At 46.0% G+C, this 25,968-nt stretch overlaps 1 protein-coding gene across 3 annotated transcripts in view; it reads right to left on the minus strand.

Annotated features, from left to right (window-relative positions):
- LOC142579828 (protein NDNF-like) overlaps positions 1-25,968 on the minus strand; it is a 237,758-nt gene that overhangs the window by 11,311 nt on the left and 200,479 nt on the right. For all 3 annotated transcript variants that reach the window (XM_075690414.1, XM_075690434.1, XM_075690423.1), the window contains one exon: positions 21,144-21,271. In XM_075690414.1, the coding sequence (XP_075546529.1) occupies positions 21,144-21,271 (128 nt within the window). The remainder of the gene's footprint in view (positions 1-21,143; positions 21,272-25,968) is intronic.

Consider the following 25,968-nt stretch of genomic DNA (forward strand, 5'->3'; position numbering starts at 1 on the left):
AGAAAAAAAAAAAAAAGAAGAAGAAAGGAGATCGCGAAAAATACGATTTGCCGAAAGCAACAAATGAAAATAACGCTTCAAAGACTTTACCTTCTAGAAATCAGGTGACCAGTCATGTGAACGCCGTATAAAGCGTATACTGTATTTCTCCATCAATATACCCAAGTATAGCGTTGAGTTCAGATCACAATAATGGATTGCACTGTAGCGTTACACCTTCAGCATGAATTTTGGATTAGAAATACGGAAAATAGTGATCCGTGTGATTGACCGCCGCCTCAGAGATGCCAATCAAGTACAGCTATTTGCACGACGTCGCTTTCAGGTTTTGTTAGTTACATGTACAAAGCTAAGCTGAGACGAAGCAGCATCATTAGCGGCCGCGAGTGAAATGCTGCGTACACCGTGGAAATCTCGGTCTGGTCTTCCAGGCCTGCTGTTTTGTTTGCTAGCCTTTCGTCTGTGTTGGGTGTCCGTCGTAGCGTGATGCATAGCAGCGCTGCCGAAATAAAGCAGTTTAAACACAGGCCTCGCAGCCGGCAAACCCAGCGTGAAACCAGAAGCCCGCACGCGATTTCTCTCTGTACTACTATAGTTTTCTCTTTTATGGGATAACGGTCGCGAACAAATGGTGCCAGCCTCTCGGTGTGTACTCCTCCAAACTGCTGCTTGCCGGGATCTTAGCGTGCTCGGAGCGGTCTTTGCGCTTGAGCTCTTCAGGATTTGTTTGCGCCTGCCTTTGCATAAACGTTCGCGTGTCAGTGGCGCTTATGAAACGGGAGCGCGCTCCACCGATCGAGGCTCGCCCGAAGTTTGTTTGACGAGAGGGCAAAACCTTTAGGGCGAGCAGATTGAGCAAAGTGAAGAATGAGAACGGCCATTGCTTACTTGACGATGCAGGCGGAACAGCGCGCCGCAAAGCACACAGATGATAAGAGTGGACCGTTGAGAAATAGATGGAAAAGCAGTGTGTCGATACAATGTGAATACTTCACGCAGCAGCGCTTCATGCGCTAATACTGCTAGATTCAGTGGGGTTGGTTTCTACAAACCGGTCCATCATTGTATATCTTGTTCTGGGTACATTATGCATGCAGGCTGTCTTCTCCGTTCATCGCACGCGATCCTCTGAACATGATAAATGGGCATCGAGCGCGCTGCATCGCCACTTACCTATAGATTTGTGCTCAAAAGGCATAAATGTTTACTGAGATAGGACAACAACTGCACTATTTTGCTTTTAGCGCTATAATGCGACGTGCTGTAGTGGCAGTTCAGCTCACAGTTTCAAGTTCCGAGCTGTAGACAGAATATATTATTTTCAATTGGAACGGAAAGTTGCGCAAAACGAGGTCGCGGTGGCAAACTGCGCTGACACTCTGCAGTATAATATGTATTCGCATAAAAAGCATAATCGAACAGTGCCATGCTGCCTTACAGCGTTTATCTTTCCTCAATTTTCTTTCATGCTGGCACTACTAATTCTGGTTAGTCATCACTGGTGCGTTAGCGATGCCAGGGGCACTGTGAGAGGGCAACAGGGCAGGGAAACTGAAACATCCTGCTGTCACAGCTGCAGACAACTTTTAACTGTTAAAGGTCCTGAAGGCTTGTAGATACCTGCACTGCATTATGTTTTGAAAAATACATTTCAATAAATTTTCTCAAAGTGTTAGGCTGCTTTTCTTGTTTGTTTCGGTGGCATTTTGCCGTTCATGAGCAAACGTACTTTCGGTCTGTAATATACAACTTGCCTCGGTTCTGCGAGCAGATGACTGGCTTAATTCGCCAAAACTGCGCTATGGCGCCTGAATCCCCTCCTTGATTTTCCACTAATACATCTACTTACTTCTGCGTGGTGCACTATATATATATATATATATATATATCCCCGATACGATGCTCCCTTACCAAGAAAGCAAGCACGCCTCGGTCAATCATCTCCTCGAATATTGTTTACTCATATGAAGCTTCCTTTTTTTATTTTTTTCGCCCCTGGATGCTCTGTACGTGCTATTGAACCTTGCCTTATGCTTCCAATCTAAGTTAATAACTTTGCCGTCATATACTCCTAGGGGGTATTGTAATAAGCGGGGGGGGGGGGGGGGGGTCGTATATGTGGACATGAGGTTCAGGCTTACGTCTAGCGAAGCGTTTCTGCGCTTACTGCAATAATAACAAAGCAGAAAGAACGCCTGCTTTCGGTTCTTTCGCAACATTCCAGGTTTAGCTTGAGCTGCAGGAACACACATATTGCCATTTTGGCTCTCTCTAAGGCTCAGAATGATTGAAGTGCTAAATTCACAAAGTTCTCCATTTCATTTTTGAAATTATTATTTTTGAAATTTTTCAATATCTTACAGTTATCTTTAAAACCTCACCTAATGACTCACTGTCAACTATAGGCGCGCCGTGACCTTTATATAGTTTGAGTTGTAATTTGATTTATAATTTCAGTTATTGTTTCTGAAGTAATTTTGAAACCGCCTACCTTTTGCTCAATTCCCCCTAGTAGGCAAGCACCATTCCATTGGAAACAAAAACAAGCACTCCAGCCCCCGGCACTTTATTTGCATCTTGCCGTCGCCGACTGATCAAACGTATGACGGACAAAGTTGGAACGCCGGCTTCGGTTTCTGTCCAAGCGAATTCTAAAACTGTCATATTTGCGTTTCGTCCTCCGCGTGTTTCTTTTTATAGTGACTGTCGCTTGGCTTGAGACTGGTTTCATTTCTGCCATCAAAATTCTGGGACAGAAATGTGGCGAACACGTTAGGAAACTTCTCATCAGCTGCCATCACTTGGAAAAATAAACGTGCCAGAAGCGGCGACTTCCCTTGCGGAAATGCAATGTTTATATATCACATCTTACTTCTTTGTCGCATGATTAGCTTCTTACTTTGTCGGAACGCCTTGTAAACACGCACGAGCACGCGTCTCTTCGACGTCACGCAACTGTCCCTTGGCGAGATGAAGTTCCCGCACATAGTGCGCGTGATAATTGCCTACACGTGTCAGGCGAACACAGCTGCCATTTATCAACATGAATTCGGTTATACGCAGAGACCCTGTATCGCCAAATCTCCTTTCCCACGAACAGGAGCAAACTGTTCATTTCATTTCTTACTTTTCGTTTTCTGCCTCCGTGCTCCGCAAACACATGTGCCCTGCTGTGATATCTACGGTAGGTCGAGTGAGGAGAGCCATATGACGCGCCCTCGTTATCGAAACAGCTGCCAAAATCGCGCCCTACGCTTCCTCGTGCGGGGTACTCTTTTGAAGTACGGAGGCTCGGGAGACGCGGCGGCGATCGCGATGCCCTACTATATCGCTGTTTTTGAATCAGAAAGGTCGCCAGTGGCGGAGCGCCATTATTTAGCCAATTTAACCGAGGGCTTCGCGACGCCGCCGCCGGCGAATCGAGTGCGATTATATATGCCAGTTCAAGCTAGCCTTGGCGAGCTAAAGTACGCGCGATTTCTGTTAGAGAGAACTCATTTCTTTTTTTCGCAAATAAGTAGACACAGAAGCATCCAATTGAATATGTACCGAGGAAATCGATTTCGCGCGTCTAGTTACAGACGTCCTATGACCGGCACCGCTTTTACTTCTGCTCTTTCTTTTATGTGGCCGGAAATCTCTTTCAAATTGCATTTTAAGTTTGAAATAGTGGGAATCTACATGAAAGCTCCAAATCTCGACGCATTTTTGTGCATACAAAAACAATTTTCCAAGAAACTTCGGGGCCGATTCGAATGTTCCAAGGGTTTATACAGTATCCAAGAGTGAGCATTGAACTGACAAGAAATGACTGCCACTGCGACTCAGTTAGCGAGGTACAGAGAAACGTAGTAAAGGCAAGGCGCAGAAGACCAGGACTCAAAAAAAGAAAAAAACACAAACAACAGGACCGGCGCCTTAGGCGCCGGTCCTGTTGTAAGTAAGGAGCAGCGAAGGTCGAGCAACGTAAGGTCAGAGTCAATGCTCTGGGGTGATAGCAGCTTTTGTGTTTGACCCTTACAGTGTGACAAATACATTTTTTTTTCTACTACAAGGACTCACCAAACGTTAGGCAGCTTAGGTGCGTTTAAGCCGACTGTAATTTGAGCAACAGATTGATGCATATTTTATCAGTCTTGCGAGCATATATCGATGTTTTCATGTCTGAAAGGAAGGTTAAAAGCGGCTTCTCTGGCGGGTCTAACCTTCAAGACGGTGCGGTATTCACCATGCATGACTGAGAGCTGTGCTAGGTGGTGTGATTCCATAATGTGAAAAACAGCCTAAAAAAACGCGGGCCAGAAAGTGGTCGTGGTGATGATGATGATGATGATGATGATGATCATGATGATGATGATGAAGAAGAAGAAGAAGAAGAAGAAGAAGAAGAAGAAGTAGATGATGATCCTCTGTCACGGCACGCACCCACTAAAGAGGTTGGCCAAGAATCGGGCCGCAGGAGGTAGCTAAAGGAAATTCTTATTTGAAGCGATAAACGCAAAGAAAATAAATAAAAAAAGGAGACGCGGCAATAACTAGAGTAGTATGCGAGCGAGCAGTCAAACTGAAAGGTGAATGTTAAAAGAGGCTATAATCAAAGAGACATTAATGCTAGCAAATAATTTAGAGAAACCAATTTAGGGAGAAATGAATGCAGGGTTGATATCTAATAAAGATACAATAATTAGCAGGGCAATCGTTTTGTTTCAGTCAAATAATAAAATACTGTGGAACAAGCGTCTCTGTGGCTATAGCCTAGTGTCGAGGCCCGAAATGATAATAATACTGGTATACTTAACCCTAATTCAATTTTGCAGAGTGGAACTTCGAGTAATATCTCTCTCTGGTGTCGATATCGTCTGCATGATAAAGAGTAGTGGTCTATTATTCAATTTTCTTACAATTGTGGACATAGAGGGGACATCGTCAGACCAGCTCTATGTAAATAAATATTCAATTGCGGGATGCGGCAGCGTAGTCTGGTGTATGTAACTTCCCATTGCCGCGAAGGACACCACTGTTTATTCCAGCAAAAACCGAGATGCTGAAAGTCTGGAGATGGTATCAGCGATAATTGACTAACTAATTTTGCAAACAAAATTTCCTGTATCTCGATGCAGTGCATGTAAGCTGTATCCGGTAAAACAGGAATCAAAATTACACCTAAGGACGTTCTGGCTAATATACCTGCCATTTCGTTTAAGTATAAACCGCGGTGGCCAGGAACCCACGACAAATTATTTTTTTGTAAGGTTGTAGGGCCTAAATTTTGAAACTTACTTAAGATAACCGTAGTCGTTGCCGTGGAAAGCGACACACATACCGATAGGGAATCTGTAACTACGACAGCTGATGATTGAATAGGGAGAAGCTTGCGCCGCGCTAGAACAATAGCCAGTAATTCTGCTATGAAAATAGGCGCGTAATTTGGAAGGGGAATAGAAAAGGACCAACAAAGAGAAGGAGAGGAAATGCCTACGCCAGCCTTCTCTTCGGACCACTAGTGAAGCATCAGTGGCTATTATATTGCTTGTTTCCAGGTGAGAAAGGTAATCCTGTAATTGGTCCTCAAATAATGGCATGGCATTAGTTTAGCGTATTAGGGGAAACTATCGTCAAATTCTAGCTGGAGGCTTATCTTGGATTGACCTGTTGGTTTAATACGTTGAATTTGCGCATTCAATTGTTTTAGCTGTGCCTGTGCGAATACAATCTGTGGTCTGCGTAGTCGCGATCAATGATTATTAAAGATGAACTTGGTTTATTAGTAAAAACATACGTTGAATTTTTGGGGGGAGAATCGTAAATGTTTAGGTACCTTTGAACTGCAAGGATACTGAATCTACTTTTTAAACATGGTATTCGAGCTTCCATATGCAGAACGGTGTTTGCAACAAACTTAGGGAGTCCAAGGCACAATCGCAGAGCTTCCCTTTCTAATAAAACCAGAGGCTGCAAATTATAAGCTGGACTGCCGGAAAACAAGACACACCCGATCGAATTACATGATGAGTCAGACATACATTTTATATATCATAATTAAGGTATGACTTCGCAACCCATGTCGTCGGTTACTGATCTTACGCAACCATTCCACGGCACGATTTGCCTTAGACGCAACTTTTTCAATATGGCTTTCCCAGTTTAGTGTCCCATCATAGGTGATTCCCAGGTATTTAAGAGAATCCACCTGGGGAATGAACTCGTGACGATACACGAGTGAAATGTGAACGGGAACATCTGAAGGAAAGAGAAGAAATGCACTTTTAGTGACGTTCAGAGACATATGTATGTTCTCAATCCAAGTTTCAAGAGTATATAAGCAATTTTCTAACGATTGATAAAGTGAATGTAGATCATCGTCCGATGCAAAAAAAGAAAGAAGCAATGTCGTCGGCATAAACGTATACCTGAGTGTACTGGAGCAAAGGGATGGAGTTTAAAAATATATTAAATAAAACAGGAGATAACACTGACCCTTGTGGTACCCCGCATTTCTGCATATACCTAGCCGATGAACATCCGCTTCAAAAACAATAGAATTCTCTTTCTCTTAAAAATTCTGAAACCTATGCGGTGATGTATTTCGGAAACCTGCAATTCTCTAGTTGCTTTATCAGTCTGTCATGCTTCAGAAAATCATAAGGTTTAGCTAGATCTAGAGTCACTAAGGCTGAATCTTCTCTTCGGCAACGAGCAAATTGTATGCGGCTCTCAAAGTCGACGTGCACACACCATATCGAGCACCCAGATCTAAAGCCAATTTGACTGGGGCTCAGTATTAAGTATTCAGAAAGTAGGTCGGTCATTCGGACATTCAAATACCTTTCTATTAGTTTAACCAAACTGGATGTGAAAGAAGTTGGTCTCATATTACCTAAATCATATCCACTAGAAGTTTTTTTTAAGTATCGGAATTATTTTAGCAATTTTCCATTATGGGGAGGTATCCCGGCATATTTTAAAGAGTAATTTACCATTTTTAAAATTTCTTGCGGGGACAATTCACACAGAATTTTTATCACGGCTGTGGTAACTCTATCTGGACATGGCGCTGAAGAAGGCAGAGAGCGAACAACATCCGCATGTTCTTGTAATATGACTTCTTTAAATTCCTCTAGCGGTAAAGGTTTCAATAGGTACGGTGGAACTGTTGAAGTGAATCTGTTTTCTAGTAGTTTTCTAATATTTTCCAATAATTCGGATAGTTCACATGGCGAAAGGACAAGAGAGTTAATGTTTGCTAGAATCGGAATCATCTTTCGAGAGCGTGAAAATCTAAAGAGGGTCTTTTGTTTTTAGATTTAGAGAGATAAGTGAATTTATTCATATCATATTCATCTTTGACTTTAGCTATCGTAAACTTGAAAGGTACAGCAATAAATTAGTAATCACTCCAATTGTTTGGACATATTGATTACAAAGAAGTTTCTTCCAGGCAGCTTTCCGTTTTCGGTGAGCCTGCGTGTACTTTGAATTTCACCATGGACTGAAAGGTTTACCTGCGTCGTAAGTTAAATTAAAAGCTGCATCTATCAAGGAACGTTTTCAAACTGCACATAGGCGCATAGCCCTGATATCCTCTTGCATATCCACACGAGAAAGCATCGTACACTTCAAGTTCTCTTGAAATTGGTCATAGTTTACAAATGTGATATTCTTTCTTTTGAAAGAAATCACAGGGAAATCAATCTCAAAGGTAATAGGAAGGCGATCACTGTTTGTAGCGCAGTCTATCGTATTCCATGAGAATATAATTAGAGACGACCTGCAAAAAGTCAGAGCTATGGCAAGGACTGGCCGCGAACAAACGTAGCAACTTTTGAATTTAGACAGGATGGAATATTATCAAGAGTCCAGTCCCACAGGCGTTTTCCACCTAAATGAGTTTTAAAACCCCAAGGCACATGGTGAGAATTAAAGTCACCAGCGAGTACTACGACTTTTCTACAGGAAGCTAATGTGATCGGGTATTTTGCACTCCTGCTGAGAACTATAAACGAACTAAGGTAAAAGGGGAGCAGTCTGGGAATGCTATGTTTAACGCTAATATTTCGCATTCAGTAGACATACACTGATACGATATCGTGGCCTTGTGACTAAATTTGACTAGACTAAATGACTAAGTGACTAAATCAACTAAGCAATGCCACCATCTCTGGCAGGTCGATCCAAACGAAATAATCGGTAATTTTTTAGGGAAAATATTTTGACCATTAGAAGGCCAGGTTTCTTGCAAGACAATGATGTCTGGGGAAAACTGAGAACAAAAATTATGATAAATTTGTAGTAGCAGAAACAATCGAACGGCAATTCCACTGTAATATCTTTAGAGAGCCTACGTTGAAGATAGAACGGCAGCGGTAACTGCCTGATACAAAATACTCTCTTTTAAGAAGCCCTTCTTGGAGAGGTTCTCTTTTAAATATTTTTTAGCTTTTGATTTAGGGGAAATTTTTTGGGGAGGAGATCTGTTGTCTGTCTACATCTTGGAACTCTTCATAATCGTCCGTTAGTGGTTCCGGTTCTGTCTGCTCTACATGAATAGAAGGTCCTGCGCAAGGAGAGTAAGCTAACGGACTGGGTGACGATGTTTGCTTTTGGGCTAGATTTGGGACATTAGAAACTTGGAATGCATGAATCTGGGTAGAGGCTGCACTAATGAACTGCGCCAGCTGCTGACAACACAGCGTTTGTGCCAAGGTCTGAAAAATAGTTGTCGCAAGACGTTCCACAGCCTTTTCCGTAGCTTTCTGTACTGGGTCTGCTATGGCCTTGGATACAGAAACATCTACCCCAGCAGTGTGATGGACTGTTACGCCTGTATAGCCCTGGGCTCTTCCTTGAACCGCAGCCACTGCTTCCTTACGTGAGCGTCGCCTGCGTTCCACCACTTCGAGCATTAATTATCGTTCCTTCGCAGAACAGTTCGAATAGTCTGCAGCGTGAGCTTCATTACAGAGACAACATTTGTCTTCCTGAGATTTACAGTCTGTGCTGTCTTGATTCTCTCCACAAAGTCGACATCGAGGAACAGACCTGCAGCCTTTGATGCTGTGCCCGTAATGTCAACATTTCAAGCACTGTAGTGGTCGTGGGGAAAGTGGCTGTACTCTATACATGAGGGGCCATGCCTTGATTTCAGCTGGGCGGACTGTTCCCGCGAGTGCAACAATCACAGATTCTGTAGGTGACTTCTTGTTCTCAATAATTCGGCTACGTCGCTATACAGAAACAGCACCAGCAACTGAAAACACGTCTAAGACTCCTGAGGAGTCCAGGCTCGCGTCTAGCCCGCAAACTAAGCCTTTTGAGCAAGCAAGGTGTGCTGGAATAAACGGGCTGACCCAATTCGATGCAAACTCGGAACATTTGAGGAGGTCCCGAAAGCACTCCTGGTCTGACGAACAGCACAGAGTACCACCGCGACCAAAATGAGGGACCTCGGTGAACTTCTGGAATAGGGAAGTGGCCTCACGAAGTTCCACCTGGATGGCTTTTGGGTTCTTCATCTGTATCGATCCCCCATTGGTAGGCACTAGAGCCACAGGGACATTATTGATACCACTGCATAAAAATGTGTCTATCGGCCCCTCTCGGGCAGGGATAGAAGCTAGCCAATGGGAATGCCCGTGACCGGGAGAAGAAAGAGACATCAGGTTAGTCTGACTGCCTTAAACTCTCGACGCACTAAATGGAAAGGTAAAAAAATAAAATGAAACGCCATACAAGTCAAAAGAACTACGAAAATGCGAAACGAACGGGTATGATACCGCAGCCCGATACTTGACCACATCGGCGACGGGTGACCACTAGCTGAATCACGCGCAGACCAGATCGAATGCAGTCAGGAGCAGACGACGAACACAGTCGCTGTGTTCATCGACTTCTAATTCTTGTTCGCGTTTGTTACTCTGTTCTTCACAGTGGTATGCTCACACGGCGCCGCGTTATCAAAGTGTCCAGACATATTTCTACATAGCATGACGTTTTTTCTAGCATTACAGCTAGCTGGCATTCGTTTTGAGTGATAAATCACGACGCAACGCCTACATCTAGAAAGAAGATTACTGCGTTCTCTGCGGATTATGTTAATTTTGTAGACAATAAGCAACAGCGCAGAAGCGCCCGAAAACGGGTGAGCTCCAGTTTGACTGTGCGAGAATCAGCTCCGAACATACAGGCGCGTTTCAAGACACGAACGCTTGGGTTCAGGCGTTGCGTAAGCGGAGCCGCCGTTGTTACAGCGCAGCCCACTGCAAGCAGGGTCGTTTAATATTCAAAACAGCGCGTTGCACTTGTGCGAACGCACAGCTTACAGTTTGACTTTTCTGTGTTTTCTTGTTTACAGGATATATCGACGACTTTTAGGCGCTCGTCCTTCGTTGCTGCCTCGCTATACCACTGTGCTATAGGACGCTCACATGGCGACGAGCCGGGACAGCCAACGGACCTTCTTTATGTTTTTTTAATGTTTACGGCGGTTCCTGCCGCAGACCTGAGACGACGACAAACGTGGCGCCTATTTCGGCGCAGCGTCCCCTGCGCCCAGCCGCAGGGTTCACGGCCGCCACACCGGCGGCAGCAACAGCATCGGACGAGCAGCGCCGCGCGGAAGACGGGTCGTGCCCGCGCCGGGGTTGACCGCCCAAAATAGACGGCGGCCTGCCTCCTCCATCCCGTATCCGCCCCTCCCGTGCGCGCGGGCGTGCGCTCTTCAGCGTCGTCTAATTGCCGTAGAAATGCGCCAACTCGGCACTCGCGGGGCGAACATCAATTCCATCATGGCGACGTTACCGCGCGGCGCGGAACATATTTATAGAGTGAAATCGCTCCGCGCGCACTGTTAGTCCGCTCATCAGTCATGTCAAGGCGACGTCAAGTGCGCGGCACATATACTCATCTCTCGATCGGATTCGCGTGCGTGAGGCGACCCGTCATCGGCGAAATGCGTCTATGCTCTCGGAAAGTGACTGATTTCGCAAGCGCTTCCATGCTTGCTACGACTATGGCGGCGGATGGCAAAATTCGAGTCATTCACTCGCACGGCAGACGCTTTCTGCAGCGAGCTGCGCCACTCGACCTGGCGATGGGCAGCAGAACGAGGGATAGGCACGTCTACTAAATATACTATTATGAAGGCCCTGTTTAAACTAAAAACATCCTCAGCACATCGTTCTTCCCAGTGAACCTTTTTCAACGTACAGGAATGTGCGTCCGTGTCACATGGGGAAAGGGGTAGCTTCAGTTTTTTATTTTGCCTTGGGGTAGCGGGCTGTAATGTAGCCTATTTTGCTGTCCGTCTGCACATCAACATCAGCCGATACCAAGTGCTTTTGAAATACGACTGACACAACTATCCTCGAGTTTTCGCAAGTTCTGCAAGCGTATTTTTGTATTTTTATGGATTGTTGGCAAGTCAGCAAGGCAAGTGACATTATACCATGTGTCCCACGTAACCTGTGCGAAAATATGACCAGCGTGACTAGCGGCACTTTTTTCGTGTTTTGCGGGCTCTCTTTATGCTTGGAGAAATGGAATGGAATGGAAAACTTTATTGACTCTTTTAAGGTTTTAGCGGGTCGAGGCCGAAGTCTTCATTCTTGAAGCTTGGGTCCTCTTCAGCCATGGATGGGCCCCTAGTCCAGGGCTCCACTGAGCCGGGCCGCCTCGCACGTAGTGATCAACAGAAAGCTTGATCGGGAATTTTTGAACATGGCCTACAGTTTTCTCATGGACGCTTTTGCTCTGAATACCATATTTAATTAAGGTGACTAATTAATAACTGATTATGTAATTAGGCGAAATACAACAAATATATTGATTAGCTCGAAGTGACGGTAAACAAAATTCTAGCTAGCCACTTGGCACTTGCATATTTTAAAATTTTGGCACAAGTTACGTGGGTCACATGGTGTAACGGCACACTGCGCTTAATTTCTGCGCTGTGGCAGACACTAAAGCAATGGTGTCTCCTCTTCGTTGAATACTGACGTGACGGAAAGGGGGCAGCACCAGCTTCACACGTCACGAGCGCTGGCGCTTCCGCGGTGCATGAGGCGGACAGAACTTTGCAGCTTCCATATTCGTCCACCTGCGCTTTCCTTTGTAGCTTCATTATCGTGATGAATGCTCCAAGAGTGCCCCTTGAGTGCGCCAACAATGCACCTTAAATGCTAGTGCAACGAAAGCAAAACAATTTTTTTTTTACCACTTTTGCTGAGAATTCTTGCCGCCTTTAAAGGCGGCAAGAAAATGTGTTAACGAGGGGACTAAAAAGTACACAAGAAATGTTGATGTCTGTAAAATAAACACGCATATTATACATGATTCAACAAAATATGGTACAGACAACATTAATAACGATGAGCAAACTAGCGGCATAATTGTTCAGCCGTTACGTTTTGCTACGCCCAGGTCTCATAGAATGGTCTGCTCTGAGACATCTATAGCTGTTGCGGTGGCGAGGACACCGTGAGGGCCCGGCCACTGGATATCCACCGATTTGAAGCGGCTCAGGAGTGCGATGAAATAAATGAACCACACTCTTGTCGGTCGGAAGCAACCAATCACAACGTAGAATTTTTTTAGAGAGTTATGAATTTGAAATATAGCGCTATCCTTATATTAAGAAGGCAAGCAGCTACTAGAATAATGAAGAACAAGACCCCTCGGTGATAAATACGGCAGACACAGAAGGGCGCGTTCGAAATACTTCCGTTATGAAAGGCTAGGCCATGCCGCCATTACATAGCGGCGTTTAAGAAGTTATTTACGATGCTATTGCCATAGGCACCTATAGGTCAAAGAAAGAAGCCTACCAGGGGTTTTAGTTATCAAAAGAAGACATCCTTCTTTTATGGAAGTTCAGGAAAAGTGAACAAATTGAGATTCGCGCGGCTCAGATGAGACAATTTACGGGTAGCTATAAAATCTGTTGACGCAGAAAGATTAAGATTCCGTCATTTAAGCCGGTACACTACAGCGCGCGCCTTAGCGGCGGCATATCCTCCGCCCTTTTCATCATCATCATCATCATCATCAGCCTAGTTACGCCCACTGCAGGGCAAAGGCCTCTCCCATACTTCTCCAACTACCCCGGTCATGTACTAATTGTGGCCATGTTGTCCCTGCAAACGTCTTAATGTCATCCGCCCACCTAACTTTCTGCCGCCCCCTGCTACGCATCCCTTCCCTTGGAATCCAGTCCGTAACCCTTAGTGACCATCGGTTATCTTCCCTCCTCATTACATGTCCGGCCCATGCCCATTTCTTTTTCTTGATTTCAACTAAGATGTCGTTTACCCGCGTTTGTTGCCTCACCCAATCTGCTCTTTTCTTATCCCTTAATGTCACACCCATCATTCTTCTTTCCATAGCTCGTTGCGTCGTCCTCAATTTCAGCAGAACCCTTTTCGTAAGTCTCCAGGTTTCTGCCCCATATGTGAGTACTGGTAACACACAGCTGTTATACACTTTCCTTTTGAGGGATAGTGGCATCCTGCTGTTCATGATTTGAGAATGCCTGCCAAACGCACCCCAGTCCATTCTTATTCTTCTGGTTATTTCAGTCTCATGATCCGGATCCGTGGTCACTACCTGCCCTAAGTAGATGTAGTCCCTTACCCCTTCCAGTGCTTCGCTACCTATCGTAAACTGCTGTTCTCTTCCGAGCCTGTTAAACATTACTTTAGTTTTCTGCAGATTAATTTTCAGACCCACCCTTCTGCTTTGCCTCTCCAGGTCAGTGAGCATGCATTGCAATTGGTCTCCTGAGTTACTAAGCAAGGCAATATCATCAGCGAATCGCAAGTTGCTAAGGTATTCTCCATCAACTTTTATCCCCAATTCTTCCCACTCCAGGCCTCTGAATACTTCCTGTAAACATGCTGTGAATAGCATTGGAGATATCGTATCTCCCTGTCTGACGCCTTTCTTTATAGGGATTTTGTTGCTTTCTTTGTGGAGGACTACGGTGGCTGTGGAGCCGCTATAGATATCTTCCAGTATCTTTACATATGGCTCATCTACACCCTGATTCCGTAATGCCTCCATGACTGCTGAGGTTTCGACTGAATCAAACGCTTTCTCGTAATCAATGAAAGCTATATATAACGGTTGGTTATATTCTGCACATTTCTCTATCACTTGATTGATAGTGTGAATATGGTCTATTGTTGAGTAGCCTTTACGGAATCCTGCCTGGTCCTTTGGTTGACAGAAGTCTAAGGTGTTCCTGATTCTATTTGCGATTACCTTAGTAAATACTTTGTAGGCAACGGACAGTAAGCTGATCGGTCTATAATTTTTCAAGTCTTTGGCGTCCCCTTTCTTATGGATTAGGATTATGTTAGCGTTCTTCCAAGATTCCGGTACGCTCGAGGTTATGAGGCATTGCGTATACAGGGTGGCCAGTTTCTCTAGAACAATCTGACCACCATCCTTCAACAAATCTGCTGTTACCTGATCCTCCCCAGCTGCCTTCCCCCTTTGCATAGCTCCTAAGGCTTTCTTTACTTCTTCTGGCGTTACCTGTGGGATTTCGAATTCCTCTAGGCTATTCTCTCTTCCACTATCGTCGTGGGTGCCACTGGTACTGTATAAATCTCTATAGAACTCCTCAGCCACTTGAACTATCTCATCCATATTAGTAACGATATTGCCGGCTTTGTCTCTTAACGCACACATCTGATTCTTGCCTATTCCTAGTTTCTTCTTCACTGTTTTTAGGCTTCCTCCGTTCCTGAGAGCCTGTTCAATTCTATCCATATTATAGTTCCTGATATCCGCGGTCTTACGCTTGTTGATTAACTTAGAAAGTTCTGCCAGTTCTATTCTAGCTGTAGGGTTAGAGGCTTTCATACATTGGCGTTTCTTGATCAGATCTTTCGTCTCCTGCGATAGCTTACTGGTTTCCTGTCTAACGGAGTTACCACCGACTTCTATTGCGCACTCCTTAATGGTTCCCATGAGATAGTCGTTCATTGCTTCAACACTAAGGTCCTCTTCCTGAGCTAAAGCCGAATACCTGTTCTGTAGCTTGATCCGGAATTCCTCTAGTTTGCCTCTTACCGCTAACTCATTGATTGGCTTCTTGTGTACCAGTTTCTTCCGTTCCCTCCTCAAGTCTAGGCTAATTCGAGTTCTTACCATCCTATGGTCACTGCAGCGTACCTTGCCGAGTACGTCTACATCTTGTATGATGCCAGGGTTCGCGCAGAGTATGAAGTCGATTTCATTTCTAGTCTCACCATTCGGGCTCCTCCACGTCCACTTTCGACTAACCCGCTTGCGGAAAAAGGTGTTCATTATCCGCATATTATTCTGTTCTGCAAACTCTACTAATAATTCTCCTCTGCTATTCCTAGAGCCTATGCCATATTCCCCCACTGACTTGTCTCCAGCCTGCTTCTTGCCTACCCTGGCATTGAAGTCGCCCATCAGTATAGTGTATTTTGTTTTGACTTTACCCATCGCCGATTCCACGTCTTCATAAAAGCTTTCGACTTCCTGGTCATCATGACTGCATGTAGGGGCATAGACTTGTACCACCTTCAATTTGTACCTCTTATTAAGTTTCACAACAAGACCTGCCACCCTCTCGTTAATGCTATAGAATTCCTGTATGTTACCAGCTATTTCCTTATTAATCAGGAATCCGACTCCTAGTTCTCGTCTCTCCGCTAAGCCCCGGTAACACAGTACGTGCCCGCTTTTTAGCACTGTATATGCTTCTTTTGTCCTCCTAACCTCACTGAGCCCTATTATATCCCATTTACTACCCTCTAATTCCTCCAATAACACTGCTAGACTCGCCTCACTAGATAGCGTTCTAACGTTAAACGTTGCCAGGTTCAGATTCCAATGGCGGCCTGTCCGGAGCCAGGTATTCTTAGCACCCTCTGCAGCGTTACAGATCTGACCGCCGCCGTGGTCAGTTGCTTCGCGGCTGCTGGGGACTGAGGGCCGGGGTTTGAATGTTGTATTCATATAGGAGGTTGTGGCCAAGTACTGCACCAGGGTGGCCAATCCTGCTCTGGTGAGAGAGTGCGTTACCGGTTCTGGTCACCGGGATCAGGCCGCACTCCAGGCCTGTTTGTGCAATTTTCTCAACACACGGTTTTTTTTTTTGTATTTCCCGGTGGAGAATTGCGCGGCACCGGGATTTGAATCACGGTCCTCTTGCACTGGAGACGGATACTCTACCGTCCCCGCAGGAGTTAAATTAAAAATTGAATTATGGTGTTTTGCGTGACAAAACCACTTTCTGATTATGCACGCCGTAGTGGAGGACTCCGAAAATTTCGACCACCTGGGGTTCTTTAACGTGCACCTAATTCTAAGTACACGGGTGTTTTCGCATTTCGCCCCCATCGAAATGCGGCCGCCGTGGCCCGGGTCCGATCCCGCGACCTCGTGCTCAGCAGTCTAACACCATGACCACTGAGCAACCACGGCGGGTCCCGCAGGAGTTGTACGCCTCATTTAACCTACAGTGGTGCCCTATTTGATCAGTCAAGGTGGACCAATCTGAGCTCGGTTATACCGCATGGATGGCACTCGGCTAGAGAACCTGGTATTTATGACCTGCACATGTGTGGCCACACATAATTGAGGATATATAATTTTTTTTTTTAGGAGGGTTTTCGTACAGTGATAAAAGGAAGGAAAATACATTAAAAGAAAAAAAAGGAAAAAAAAGGAACATAACATGTGATTTGAACTCGTGATCCTTCAATGTAGCCCGGAAAGGTAGCTCAGTCGGTTGGTTCGTCAAGCCAACGGTTACTTTCAAGCGCCAAAGCTCCTGCTCCGAGCCTCATACTTATGTGGAAAGGGACTGATGTTGTCCGCGGCAGTCGATTTTTGCTGATTCTGAGTGGTTGGAAGGCATAATTTCTTTGAAAAATGGCCGCCAGAGGAGCAGCGTGAACTCGAGCGGCTTTATAGACTAGGAAAACTGCCTTAAAATATTTAGACTTGAGGGGAAGCTTCGTTAACAAACTATAACACGGCAATCAGCACTCGTATACGACGAGAGAAATTATTGAGACGTGGGAAATTCCCTTGAAATAAATCTGGTTTGCGAGACAAATGCTTGTATGTATTGAATCTCTTAAAAGATGAGGGGGGAAATATGCGCTCACCGAGAGGGCATCTTCAGCACGAGACCACCGCGAGGCACCTTACTGAGATGTAGAGAGCTTCGCGGCCGGAACGAAATCTCCCCTCTCCGCCGGCCCAGGGTGGAAAACGCGCTTTCCGATCGCTCAAGGTTGCGCGGATATTGTATAGCTCTAGTGTCTAGGAAAAAGCTTAAACAAAGAAACGGTGTCGCTTCTATCCCGGGCTCGCTGAAAGGTGACTGCGCGTCAACTGCGTTTTGGCAACAGCGTTTCCCATAGGCTGTATTTAATCTGTGCGAACTTCATACCTTAAAGGCGCACTATAGAGACAAGCAATAAATCAGGTCAGCTTTTTGTATTGTTATTCTGCAATACTCGGCGTTCGATCGGTGCAACAGGAGACGATTTTCTGTAGGGGAAGAAAAGAGCCCAAGGCCGAAAAGAAAGATTTACGGGAAGGGGGATTTTTTCCTCTTACACAAACTGCAGCACAAAAGACGTTACTGTGTCTAGTCACATATTTCACAGTCTCCTCGCAAATTTTCATTCTTGCTTTTTATTTATTTCTGACAAGTGCGATAAATTCTTCTGAATGTTAGCAGCTCTAATTTTCTTTTATTTTCACATACACTGTAGTTTTCCCTAATAAACTACTTAAAGTGACCTCTCGTAGTTATTGTTGCATTATGTGAAAGCACAAATCACCGTCTCAGGGATTTTGAAGTGGTGTCATCACGTACGTTCGCCTTTCGTGCTTTTCTGCAGACATATATACTTTACTAAAGACGTATTACGTTGAACCTCTGTTCTAGATAAAAGTGGCCTGTTAGCTATGTTAAAACGTGACAGCTCGACTCGACGTCTTCTTTAGAGACGGTTTTACCCCTCCGGTGTACCAATAAAGAAAGTTCAAAATGAGTCCTGCCCAAGAAGCAAAACCCCATTTTCCGTTGGTAAAACGAGCAGGCGGTCCGAATCAAAGAGAAAGAAACAGTGCGAAGGGCTGCATGGCTTCTGCAGAAGCTGAACATGTCGAGGGCTATTTGAGGGAAGTTAGCCGCGCCCTGTATACAGAGGGTTCTGACGAGCGCTGGACGTTTCGTTAATAAACGATTCAATGCGGTCGCTGACGCATGCATGCTACAGCACAGAGCGGTCGCAGGGCTCGCCCTAAGTTGACGCGTTCCATAAGCCACGTCTCAAGAGGAAACTGGGAGTATATGCGTGTACAGATTTTTGTTGAAAGTTCTGAGGCCTCATTTGTCCGTTTATTTCACTCTGCTGCGTTCGTGTGATGGCATTCACGTGGTTTCAAAGCGTTCGGACGATGACTTTGCTAAAACGCTCCGATTCGGCCTCCGTCGGGGCTGTACAGAGCGCTGTATGGCCTTGTGCTGTAAAAAACAAAAAGCGTGATTTCTCAACATCTTAAGTTCAAGGTAAGGTAGGAGATTCGTAGGATTTTCCTTGAGCTCGGGAGTTCTGCCACTGTCTTTCAAACCTGATGTCTGCCTTCAAATATGCGCCTGTTCGTTCGGCCAGCACAGCGCTCCAATTCCTCTAGGCAGAAATGACGGGGGCTGTAAAAGGTGTAGCTGTATGCATGTATGTAGAAGAACTGCAGAACGCAGACATGACCTGAAGTTTGTTCACGATTATTAGCACTTTGCTAATATCTAATATAATCAAAACGCAAACGTATTATCTTCAGTCACACACCCGTCTTCATTATCATTTACCGTAATTTATTCACGACCATACAGTGCCTAGAGTTAAATCTTTAAATTATGTAGGCGCCGTTCTTTCTCTCTGCTCTACACCTCACACTACAGGCGCAGCGGAGAATCTCTCGAATTTATTGCAGAGCTTGCGCCATGATCAATGCAATCATTCCACTAACATTCACAAACTTGCTTTCGAAACGCTTAATTCGCCAACAGGTATATCGCATAGACATATTCAATCCGGTCTGTTACCACAAATGCCAGTCAGCCTAAAATGGGGCCGCATAATTCTCCTGCAGAAATATCATTACCAATCTATTAAAAATGAAATTAAAGGCGCTCTTTCATCCCCCGCTTCCCTGCAGCTTTGAACGAAATATTGCGCTTCTGTGTTTCTTCCGGAGACAAGTGCACAGTGTCGACCACCCTCAAAATACGCCGTCCGCGTCGCGAAGATCACGCAATAACCTCGACGTCATGCACATCAGTCAACGTACGCTTTGCATTCATCAGCGCTCTCATGGATACGCCCATCTGCATCGGAACAATCGAACCGGACGAGAAAAAAAAAACGCATATGACATGCTTGCTATAGCGCACCGCGATTGCAGTGCTCTCAAACGTGCCACTTATGATACGAACAGCGCATTTAGACGGACTGGCGTGCCGCCTGATCCGTTTATCGCTATCATGAACTGCCACGAGGGAGGCATGTCACTGGCATAAATGGCGCGGCCATTGCCTGCGTCGCTGCCCTGTCACTTTTTATGCGTCAGCGCACCAGGCTAAATATAGTGTTCGTTCATACGCTACACGTTTGGGAGCACTAAAATCATGGCGCACAAAGAGGCTTGTCACCTGCTTTTTTTTTTCATATTTTGCTGGTTTTCTTTAGGACGTAGAAAAAACGAATACCTAAACAGTTGAAGTTAGAAGGTGCCGAATTAGATGTTTCCTGGAACGATCAACAAATTTTTCATTTGAAATTTTGCGCTGAAGTTAATAGTTCCGAAGTTAGTTAATTAATCTTAACAAATACTGCAATTATCCAGATGACCACGGAGCGACGCGCTTGCTTATTTCAACTTTAAGGAGACACAGAATAGCGTCACTAGGGCTCAATACGCAGCCAGAACTGCGGCTCTGCGGGGACTAGAAACGCGCATTATAATCTGACATGGTCATAAGCGCCATCACCCAGTGACTACAGGTGAATTAACACTGCTGAACAACTCCCAACTTCCATTTAAAGTCAATGAAAGCTAGTTATAACGCGTTTATTACAGTAAGAAATTTTCCAGGATATCCCAGAAGACGAAAGGACCAGGAAAGCCTCTTCGTTGTCTCTCATTACCGAAAAAAACACACAAGGGCAGAAAAGTAGAATTTACGAGAAAAAGTTGTCCGGTCGCAATAATTATTCCAAGTTTTATCATCCATTTGCCGCTATCTTGTTCCGTGGTTCCAGACATAAAGCGAACCGACCGCCACTTGAAGAAAGTGGCGGTGCATGCACCATACCTTGGCATTGCAAATGAAACGCACGAACAAGCGCACACATCAATGTTGACCGACCCTGCCACTCTTCTCTCTCCCCTCACACAGGTCAGTGCCATACATATGCAGCGCGATTTGTGAATAGACGTATTCGTGACGATTTGTGAATAGACGTATGACGCACTTCATTGCACGTATGCAATGAAGTGCGTCATTTTGGAAGCGCACTATCCTAAGATGTCATTTATCCTTACACCCGAGAGAACGCCGGGCAGGTTGGTCAGCACGCATTTATATTAAACGCACGAGAGTGCATGCGCTCGAGTGCTGGTTCTGGGTTTTCTGGTCTCAACCATCAGCTCGTTGATAAGGAGGAATTCTCGACAGTCAGTGCGCTCTCAACATCGCCGTGCTTTCTGTTTTTCTTTAAAATTTCACCTCTTCGTGGCATGCAAATCTTGCGAAGCTACCTCGAAATGGTGGCATCTGATTTACAGAAGGTAATGCCGTAGCATGTAAGCTGCCTTAAAAGCCAGGCGATCGACTCACGCAGGAAAACGTTACTCTTGGCATGCACCTGTGAGTAGCGGCTCAGTGCCGTCCCTTCAGTTAGTCGCTGTGTAGCGTTACAGCCGGTCGAGACTATCGGGGCAACTGACACGAGTTACAGCGCCTGGCGTGCCGTCTACTCGGCAGTCGGGCTTCTGCGGGCATTGAGAAACAACGGCCCAATCTCTCCGCGCGTCGTGCGCGCGCGGTGAGAGGCAGGCACGCGGCGTTGCCGGCGGCGACCCACCGTTGGACTCCTCGGAGTAGTCGGACGGCGCCAGGGGCTTCCTGAAGATGTGCCACTCGATAGGCGCCGAGCAGGGACTCGCTGTCAGCAGCAGCGAATTGCGCTCCTTCTCCACCAGGAAGAACACCCTGCGGACCCGTCGGTGGGAAGAGAAGAAAGAGCTTAGCAAATGGATCGTGCCCGGTCGGCTGCCGGCATACGCTGTCGGCGTGATGCGCCGGCGTAGTTTGCTAGCGCTAAAACGCGCATCAGAGCCCATTACTCGGGATGGAGTCCGTGATAGGCGGTTCCGAGCAGAGAAAAAAAGAAAAGGTACAGCGGGTAGGCGAACGCCCACCAGCACCACTGTGCAGCTTCGATAACGGCGCTGAGACGTGCGTCGCACTTACACGCAAGTGCTATACGGCGAGGCGGGAGGCATCTCAATATAGTGGCTATAGATCAGCTGGAACAGAAACGATGCTGGGAATAAACGCGCGTCGCTACCTTTAAAAGCATCAAATCTTTGCTTTTTCAAGATCCTAAGGCGCAGTGCAGGGTTCGTAGCAAGCTCAGTACGTTTACCTCACTACACAGCTCAAGGTAAGTAGGCCGCCAACTGGACCCTCACGACTTGCTTCTCGAGCGGCACGGCCGCGTGTTCTGCGTATGCATTCTTTATATATGTCGCATCCACCTGGCATTTTCGAAGTACCGTCGAAGACTAGCGCTTCGTCCCAACCCATATATTTTATTTTCGTCAAGGTAGACGCTATCGTAAATTCTGCCCTTTTTCTTTATAATGTCCACGACGATGATTAGTTGTGCCGATATATAGATACAGTGACCAAATTGGATCGATATAATTATAATAATCATAGAAACGTTCGTTAGGCGTCGTGTTACAATAAAAGCTGAAAATGTAGGTCTCCCCACTGAGAGGTACAATAATATTAATAAAAAAACGGAAACAGCCATTAAGGTAAGGTTAGTAACTCACTGTCGTATATGTTGCTAGGTCTTTGGCAATGCGAAGGTGGTAATAGCAAGGCAATTTAAACTAACTGGGTTAGCAAGCTCGTTACATAAGCAAGTGTAGGCTTCGTTAAGTGCTTGTTAAGTGCTGATACTAAGTGCTTCCACAGCGCGCTATATTTCATAATACGATCGCCGAATCCCTCGTGAGTACACGAAAGCCGACATACGTCATCGCAATACGACATTATAGGTAATCGCAGGAACAAACAGCGTACGATGGTGACGACCATTATTTTTTTATTTCCTTATTTTTATTTCCAAGAACTACTCGTGTTTCTGCTTGCTTTATCTTTGCAAGATGGCCGCATTTCGGGACGTTGTTAGTGCCGCGTATCGATATTTGTAACTGTCATCTCGAGAACATCAACTGAAAGAAAGCACGTAAGGGTTCTCGCACGAATACAAATATGTATTAAATTTGTCTCACCAATTCTTTACGATTATGGGTTCGGGAAAGCGGAATGCGGATCTTAACTGCGCCTCAATCAATTAATGATACCTCTAACAATATCGCCTTAGTATTGTCATCACATGGAATAACAGACCTAAGGTCGGTGCATTCAGGGTAGCAGGTATTTGCGTTTACTAACCCAACATCCGCGTCGATTATGGGCCTGTCAAAGTTAGAATAATGTACTGTAATGTGTTAAAATGATAGAGAGAGTTAGAAAATGATGCTATTACCACCTCCTTGCCAAAATTCTTGCTATGAGTGTGCGAAAAACACGTTCAGAATCAGACATACCGTTCGGACATACAACATCAGTTTGTTTTTACTGCCGTGTAGAGCAAACAGGAATACCCGATTCAGCAGCAGTGGCTGAAACACATGGACAAAAGGCTTTCATGAGATGAAAACGTGAGAAAACTGGGTGCTGGAAAGAACCTATGCACGCTTTGCTGGTTCATTCGTACCCACCTAAGTTCTTAAAACTCTAAATGTCAGAAAGGCTATAATGCTTGCCTTATACCTTAATCGGTGCTCCAGACAGGACGAAAGGCTTGACATAAAAGTTAAGACAGAATACAGGCTCTCAGTTCAATCCAAAACCGGTACGCGAAGGACCCTGCTGTGGCCCGACTTCGAGCACAAATGTCAGCTTTTTCGCTTGATCGGGAGATTTGGCTATCAACTAATCAGACTCCGTTCCCCACGGTCGGGACCCGTCTTAATTTCGGATGGCAGCGAACGCCCCGAGCAAGGCCCACCTGGTGGTGCAGCCGACGGCTACGTGCGCCGCGTAGCCTCCCGCATTTCCCTTAGACAATGCGCGGTGACGGGGTTTCGAGCTCCCCACACTGCGTGCGGCGGCCCCAACCAGCCAGCCGCGCGGCGACCTGTGCGCGCCCAGAGATACGTGCCGCTACGCTAGGGTCGTTTTTTATTACGACTCATGCAGGACGTGCGTGGCCTCTTAAAGGGTTTCTTGCGTATGCACGCGGTATACAACTTTCCCTGTGTACGCATGTAACCGAGATTACTCCCCCCTCCCATTTAATCTTTCCTCGTTGCATCTCTCGTTTGATTTCTTTCTTTCTTCGAGTTCCTCCGGAATTTTCTTGGTCGATTTCACTCGCTGCGTCGCTCTCGTATCTCTCCGTATTGTATAAAGCAGGAATAATTTGCTCCGCCGGCTCCGCTTTGCACGCGTGCGCGCGCGCACGCAGACGCAGCTGGTTTCAAAGCACGCCTTCACTATCGGCCTGTCATGTGGCAGAATGCCTGCATTTGTCTCGCAGCAGCCACACTACAGGTTTTTTTGCACAATCGGGAGCGACTCGTCGCAGACCCGCGTCGAAGCGACGCGGCCTGCTGCAGTTCGCGTGAGCGGAAGACGAGAGCGACGCCGTTTCGTGTCCCGCGGCTGTGTTTCCCTTTTGGCCGCAGGGTTCTGAATGCGCGCGAAGGCTGGGAACAATGATGGAACGCGTGTGCGTTGGAGACAACGTATAGTCGGAGCCAAGGCCCGCTGCGGGCTGAGGAACGCTCGAAGAGATAACTGGCCTGAATGCGTTCGCCTCACCTTCGGCCGGGGCCCTACACCGGGCGCACGTGCAGCGGGAAATTGATGATCCACCTCTGACAGTGGGATAAGACATGGACGCAATGAAGACGCTGCATAAGCCAGTGTGAATGAATCAACGATTCTAAGCCGTGCGATGACTCCAGTGCACTGCTCTGAGAGTTGGTTGGAGCCCCCGGAAGAAATGGCCCAGAAGTGCGGATTTTCTTCCTTTCTCTCTCTTGTTTGTCTTTTGCTTTGCTGTCTGTTCAAATAACGAAAACGAACACATACAGGACCCCTTAGGCAACACTCGTGTCAATATTTAACGATCTTGTTTAGATAAAGTGCAACTTTGCAGGGATACGGAGATTTCCTTATTTGAAAGAGAGATAAGAAGGCACTTTTTCATTGAATCGCTTGTCATCACTGCAACTACGCCTGTAGAATCTTGAAAATAGCTTAGAGATATTTTTCTAGATTTGAAAGAGACAGAAGAAAGGGGAAAGGCAGGGAGGTTAACAAGACGGGAGATCCGGTTTGCTATCCTACGTTGGGGAAAGAGGGGAGGGGAAGGTAAGGTAACAGGAAAGTGGAGAGCGAGAAAGAAAGGAAGCCCAGATACATAATCACGGTCGGTTACTGTCCCCGTATACTATCACCGCACAGCACTGTAGCACTTGTAGCACTATAAACATCTGTTCAGGCTACAGCCGCTTGTTCAAGTCTGTTGTCCTTAAAAACTGCAGCAGTGCCCTCGTCGCCCTCCGCTGCGATGGCTTGTGATGTCGGCATTCTAAAATTACTTCCTCAGTTCAAGGTCTTTGGTCAAAGCGCGCTATCGCGATTGCGAGCGATCGTCTCTGTAAATTGTAGCGAGGACAGTCACAGAGATGGTGTTGACGAGTCTCCTCGCTACCACGAGTCCTCACACGATGCATCGTCGCCCCATCCGATTCGGAAAGCAAAAGATTTCATAAACGCCATTCCTAGCCATATTCGACAAAGCAGGGTAGCTTCGCCTCGGCAGTCTCCAGCTGGGATGCGAAGGCGGAGAGAAGAGTTTGTGTGGTGCAGGCGGTTGCTTTGCAATCTTCGTGTGTTCCACATGGAGTACATCGTATCCCGGATGAGCATTCGAAGTTTTCTGTCCTTCATAACGGCATCGACTCATCTTCGTCTCGTTGAAGAGCCGACCAAGCAGCTTTGTCGGCGTGTTCGTTACCTTTAACGCCGTAGTACCTTGGAAGCCACTGAAATGTCACGTGCCCTTTCTCAGCCAAGGTGTGAATTAGTTCTCTAACCTCTAGTCTTTGCTATCAGCCCTGCGGCGCGCAGCGCACGAGCAACTGGTATTCGAAATTTGAAAGTTACCTGAAACTGCAAGAATTGCGTTATCTTCAAACTTATAAAAAACATTATTCTTACGAGAATGTCCCGGCACCGTTTTATGCATGGTTTGGCGTTTTTGACTCTAAAGCGTAGATTGAGCAATTTTGCTACCCTACGAAATTGGCAGCTTTGAACACAGGCGCAGTTCACTTCGCGCAGACTTTTCGTTGATCTTAGCATAAAGTGAAGTGGAATTTCAGGTGCACAGGCAGAATGCGGTCGCCAGTGCCGTAAGCACAGAACTATAGTTTCGGAGGCTGTCGTACGAGGACAGCGAGGGAAGTGCAGTAGACGCAGGCGCAGGTGGGCGGCTTAAATAAACAGAGCTCATTCAGGCTTACTCATAAAGTATATTTTTAACTCCCGGCTGACTCAAACTGAGACTGAGCAACTCGGACTCAGCCGGGGTCACT

The sequence above is a fragment of the Dermacentor variabilis genome, chromosome 1 (genome assembly GCF_050947875.1).
Source record: "Dermacentor variabilis isolate Ectoservices chromosome 1, ASM5094787v1, whole genome shotgun sequence".
In the NCBI taxonomy this organism is placed as follows: domain Eukaryota; kingdom Metazoa; phylum Arthropoda; class Arachnida; order Ixodida; family Ixodidae; genus Dermacentor; species Dermacentor variabilis.